Source organism: Pteropus alecto, unplaced genomic scaffold, assembly GCF_000325575.1.
Source record: "Pteropus alecto unplaced genomic scaffold, ASM32557v1 scaffold761, whole genome shotgun sequence".
Taxonomy (NCBI): Eukaryota; Metazoa; Chordata; class Mammalia; order Chiroptera; family Pteropodidae; genus Pteropus; species Pteropus alecto.
The window spans coordinates 975,547-981,013 of record NW_006431558.1 but is presented as its reverse complement, the minus strand read 5'-3'; the positions used below and the strand labels follow the sequence as shown (position 1 = coordinate 981,013).

Here is a 5,467-nt window from a genome sequence, read left to right as displayed (position 1 = left end):
GACTGGTGAGGTTTTCTGGGGCAGATGAGGCCCATGCTCCAGTGTCCCCTGCTGGCGGATGTCCTGTCCGGCTCACAGAACATTCCCTCTCTCCCCCGCCCAGGGTTCCCAGAGCGTGTGGAGCTGGAATCCCTACCCCACTGGCAGCCAGTGGGCAAAAACCTCACCCTGCGCTGCCAGGTGGAGGGAGGAGCGCCCCGGCCCCATCTCTCCGTGGTCCTGCTCCGTGGGGAGGAGGAGCTGAGTCGGCAGACGAAAGTCAACCTCACTGAGGTCACGGCCACAGTGCTGGCAGGCAGAGACGACCATGGAGCCAATTTCTCTTGTCGCACGGAACTGGACCTTCGGTCTGAAGGGCTGGGATTGTTCCAGAACGTTTCAGCCCCCAGGCAGCTCCGAACCTTCGGTGAGGCATGGGAGATCATGCAGGAGGACAGGCTGAGGGGGAGTTCTGGCTTGGGGTGAGGGGTTCTTGGGAAGGAGGGGCCCTTGGCCATGAGGATACTGAGAAGGTGTCGACCTACATTGCAAAGATTTCTGAAAAGAACATCTTCTTGGCCACTGGAGTGTGTGTTAGGGGATAGGGTGCTTGGGCCACGGGATCTTCTGAGAAAGCTGTGACCTAGAGTAAGGGGTGCGAGTGACCCAGGCCACAGCCTCCTGGGAAGAGGAGTTCTAAGCGATGAAATGAAAATGCTCCAGGAAAGGCTTCACTACCCTCTCTGTTCACATCCGCCTTTTCTCACCAGTCCTGCCAGTGACTGACCCGCACCTTGCCGCCCCCTTGATCATGGAAGTGGGCACGCGGTGGCTGGTGAACTGCACCCTGGTTGGGCTGTTCCCAGCCTCAGAGGCCCAGGTCATGCTGGTGCTGGGGGAGCAGAAGCTGGAACCCACAGTCAAGTACAACGATGACTTCCTCTGGGCTAGCGCCTGGGTCGAGGCGAAATCAGAAGAGGAGGGCACCCACCAGCTGACGTGTGCCGTCATCCTGGGAAACCAGAGCCGGAGGTCGCAGCAGACTGTGACCATCTACAGTAAGTAGAGACCAGGGTGGGGCTTCTGAGGGGGTGTGGCCAGCACTAGGGGCTGGGCTCACTGTGTACTCCATCCCCAGGCTTCCCTGCTCCCAGCCTGACCCTGAGCCAGCCCGAGGTCTCGGAGATGACTGTGGTGAGCGTGGAGTGCAAGGCCCATGCTGGAGCCATGGTGACGATGCTGAGTGGGGCTCCAGCCGGGCCTCCAGCCTCAAGCGTCCAATTTCAACTGAACGTTACAGCCGAGGATAATGGGCACAGCTTCTTGTGTTCTGCTGCCCTGGAGGTGGCTGGAGAGGTGCTGTACAAGAACAAGACCCTGAAACTCCATGTTCTGTGTGAGTGGGACCGCTGGACAATGACTTCTAATCTCCAAGGCCCAATCCCTAAGACGTCATGAGCTCCTGACCTCTGGGGCCCACCCCTGTGCCCACCTGGGTGGCCTCCTCACTGGGTACCTGCCTAAGTCCTCCGGTCCTAGGTGGTGAGAAAGGTGTCATGGTCCCTGACTCAGTCCTTCATCTTGCTGTGTTTCTCCAGATGGCCCCCGACTAAATGAGAAGGATTGCCCAGGAAATTGGACGTGGCAGGAAGGCTCCCAGCAGACCCTGAGGTGCCAGGCCTGGGGGAACCCAACCCCTAAGCTGGACTGTCGCCAGAATGGGACTGGGTCTTTGCTGCCCATCGGGGACCTGAGGCCTGTCAAGAGGGAGATTTCAGGCTCCTATGTGTGTCGGGCCAAGAGCAGTCGCGGTGAGGTCATCCGTGAAGTGGTCGTGAACGTGATCTGTGAGTATGCTGGTGTTCTGGGCTGGGCAGGGCAGGGCAGGGGCAGTGAGCCCAGCTCAACCCTCATCATTCCCTATTGTTCTCACAGACCACGATAATAACGTGATCATCATCGTGCTGGTGACAGCTTTAGTCATCGTGAGCGCTGTACTCACAGGTGCTTACCTCTATAACCGCCAGCGGAAGATCCGGGAATACAAGCTACAGAAGGCCCAGGAGGCGGCTGCCATGAAGCTGAACACACCACCCTGAGCCTGTCCTAGGACAAGGCCTCCACTGGTGACATCGGTGCTGCATTGAGCAGTGGTGGACATATACCATTCAGCTGCATCTGCCTTCCCAGGATGCCAGAGGACAGACTAGACCTCAGTCAGGATACACACAACATTCAGGGTCATGGTACCTGCACACTTAGTACCTCCAGGCCTCACGCTTGACCTGTAGCCACAGGTTGAGCCAAGACTTGGGGGCAAGGCTCGGGGTATGACTGAAAGGGATGTCAAAGGCTGACCCGGCCAGAGGGGTATGATGGAGACGCACACCTCCAACACGGGGGACACCCATCTGGGAAACATCAAAACTCACCCCCTACTGCGTGTGCTGAACCCTTACAGTTCTGAGAGAGGGGACCGCGCCAAACATAGGCAGTACTGAAATACAAATCCCTACACTTCCTTTGATAGATGCCAGCTCTGGCAGTGCTGTCCACTGACTGTTGCCAACTCTTGGTGATATATTTATTCAGTTGTTCTTTTACCAGGTATTTATTAGTGCCTTTGATGTGGGGTAGAATGGTAAATAAGACGAACAGAGGTTTCTGCCCTTAGGGAGCTCTGTCTAATGTCATTCAGGGTTGCCAGGTACAGTTGTGTTGGCTGTGCACTGCACAAGAGCGCCTGGCGAAAGGATCCAGTGGGGCGGAATTTCCCACTCCATCGGCCAAACTGCTTTCCTCCAGAAGGGGACTCCCGGTGCAACACGGTCTAGCTGGTGACATGCCCAGGGACGACTCACGGAGCCCTGACCACCCAGCACTGGTGTTGACATCTGTTAGCCACCTCTCCACCCATATGCATCTTTGTTAGTGCTCACAATGACACTTGGTGGCATGCCTAAACATGAGTGCCCAATCCTTGGCAGCTAAAGTATGGAGTCCCATGAAACTATGTCCAACCCCTCTTTGCCCCTGCTTTGTCCTGTTTCCATCTCATTGGGACCATGCAAGAAAAGAACTCTGGCAGCTCCAAATTCCTTCAGTGATGAGGGCCCGACAGGCAGTGGGGAGGAGAGGCCTTGGAGGACCCCCTCCCAGGTCCGGAAGCCTCTCCCTTGTGCTAATAAAGCTTTTTCATCTGGCTCAGCCTTGTGTGAATTGAGGGGAAGTGTCACATCCAGATGGAGCTCTTTCTAGCCCTACCACAGCCCTGTCCTCCCACTTCCTCTCCCAAGAAAAGGCTGCAATTCAAGACCCAACCCTGAGGCCTTAATCCAAATCTGAGTTTATCAAGAACTTTTGAGACGCTAGTGAAAATTAAAGATCCTTCTCTGGGGAAAAATACTAGGACATTGGTTTATAATGGTGTCTGGAATCCCCTTCTTGAGTCAAGGGAGGGGGGTATATATTGCAGGGCTCCTGGGCCCTCCGGGAGCCTCTATCTCTCCGGGTGGGGCTGAGAAGGCGGGGCTTCGAGCCTCTTTATCTCCAGAGCCAGCCTTGGCTTCCTGGCGCGGGGTCCCTCAGTTCGGCTTTTTGCCATGGGGTTGCTGCTCCACCTCTCTCTGGTGGTTTTGCTGGCTGCCGCCTATCCGGGAGGAAGGAGCGCGCTGAGGCGCCGGGCTGCGCCCGCACAAGGCTCCGGAGATAGCTCTCCAGCGCCCTCGGAGACCAAAGCGTCGTTCTGGGTGCGCATAAGCCCCAAGTTCATGGCTGAGCCACCTGGGAGTTCAGTGTGGCTCAACTGCAGCAGCAGCTGCCCCCGGCCAGAGGGTTTCAGCCTCCGTACCGGACTGCAGCGAGGCCAGAACATCAGTGGGCCCAGCTGGGTCTCCTTCCAGTTGCTGGATGTGAGGGCCTGGAGCTCCAACGTGCACTGCTTCGTCACCTGCGCAGGAGTAACACGGGGTGCCACCGCCAGGATCAACACCTACAGTGAGGGAAAGGGACTCAGGCCCAGTTTGGGGTGAGAGGAGGGGGACATGGGTGGGGCAGTTGACAGTCGCGCTAGGTGGCGCCCGCGGACCTTGCTCAGCGGCCCCCTCTTGCTTTAGAACGGCCACACAGCGTGATCCTGGAGCCTCCAGTCTTAGAGGGCCGTAATTATACTCTGCGCTGCCACGTGACGCACGTGTTCCCCGTGGCCTTCCTGGTGGTGAGTCTGCGGAGCGGCGGCCGGGTCATCTACTCCGAGAGCCTGGAGCGCTTCAAGGGCCCGAATCTGGCCAATGTGACGCTGACTTATGAGTTCCCGGCCAGGCCCCGCGACTTCTGGCAACCTGTGACGTGCCACGCGCGCCTCAGTCTTGACGGCCTGGTGGTCAGCAGCAGATCGGCACCCGTGATGATAGACTTTGGTGAGTCACTCTTGTAATCCTGGGGACTTGAGGAGGGGTGGAGAAGAGTTATGACCCCGGGAGGGTGCGCAGGCCAAGCTTGAGAGGCCATGCGGGTCGTCACACCTCCAAGTGCTCCGTTCCTAATTCTCACCTCCTGCCTCTAGCTTGGAGTTCTGTGTCCAAAGCCGTGGCTTCTACCTCCATCGCAGCCCTTGTGGTGATCTTTCTCGGTGTGGGGGCCGCCTACCTGCGAAAGAACCTACTGATGCAGTCCAAGCGTAGAGGTTTTCCATGCCGGCTGTGTGTGAGCAAAAAGGAATCTGGAACAATTTAAGGAACCTTGCCTGGATCAATAAAGCCTTCCTCAGCCTACCTCTGTCCCGCTGCCTAAAGGTCCACCACTAGTGCACACCCTCAGAGAAGCGGGTTTTTTTGGCCTTCTTGCAGTCACTTTCTCCAAATTCCTTGTCTCCCCGATGGCACCTGAGGTTACTCAGAGCCTCAATCGCTCCGCATTGCTAGCGGTGTAGTAAACACCTGCCTTGCGGACATTATCGGTGCGGTGCCGCTGGGTAAAGCCTGAGCGCCTGAGGGCCTTGGGCTGTGGGCGGGTACCTTCAAGGTATTACTTTTCCTGATTGGCTCCTCTGTTAACACGCAGCAGCTCTGATTGGATATTACGTTTCCTTTCCCATCCCCCTTCTTTCCACTTTGATCCTGCACTTAACTGTAGTACAAGGATAGGGCGAGAACTGAGCCCAGAGTTCACTTGTCAGCGATGGGAATAAGGGCACAAATGGGCAAGGTCACAGGGATATACCGAGGGCGTGCATACGCAGAAAAGGTACCCATGTTGTGACTGCGGAGAAGGAGCAATCGGATGGTACATGTTGGGTGGCTCAGACTCGCGTCCTGGCAATGTCCTGATGGTCACCGGGCCTGGTGGGTACACAAGAGTGTCAAAGCTTGAGGCCCGGATGCTGGGTCAAAAGTGTCACAGCTGGTCTTTTGGTCTCGCATGGTCACAGAATCCGGACCCGTACTGAATGCCTGGCAGGGCCCGCGTGGTCCAGGACCCCGCTCACCGC

At 57.1% G+C, this 5,467-nt stretch overlaps 2 protein-coding genes across 2 annotated transcripts in view; both read left to right on the top strand.

Annotated features, from left to right (window-relative positions):
• ICAM1 (intercellular adhesion molecule 1) overlaps positions 1–3,182 on the top strand; it is a 9,040-nt gene extending 5,858 nt beyond the window's left edge. The window contains exons 3-7 of the mRNA XM_006905892.3: positions 104–406; positions 750–1,037; positions 1,118–1,375; positions 1,578–1,826; positions 1,915–3,182. Coding sequence (XP_006905954.1) covers positions 104–406; positions 750–1,037; positions 1,118–1,375; positions 1,578–1,826; positions 1,915–2,078 — 1,262 coding nt within the window. The 3' untranslated portion in view covers positions 2,079–3,182. The remainder of the gene's footprint in view (positions 1–103; positions 407–749; positions 1,038–1,117; positions 1,376–1,577; positions 1,827–1,914) is intronic.
• Positions 3,183–3,331: 149 nt separating this feature from the next.
• ICAM4 (intercellular adhesion molecule 4 (Landsteiner-Wiener blood group)) lies at positions 3,332–4,869 on the top strand. Its single transcript, XM_006905891.3, has 3 exons — positions 3,332–3,975; positions 4,095–4,397; positions 4,544–4,869. Exons 1-3 carry the CDS (start codon positions 3,582–3,584, stop codon positions 4,711–4,713), a joined length of 867 nt encoding a protein of 288 aa, XP_006905953.1. The 5' UTR covers positions 3,332–3,581; the 3' UTR covers positions 4,714–4,869.
• Positions 4,870–5,467: the final 598 nt, after the last annotated feature.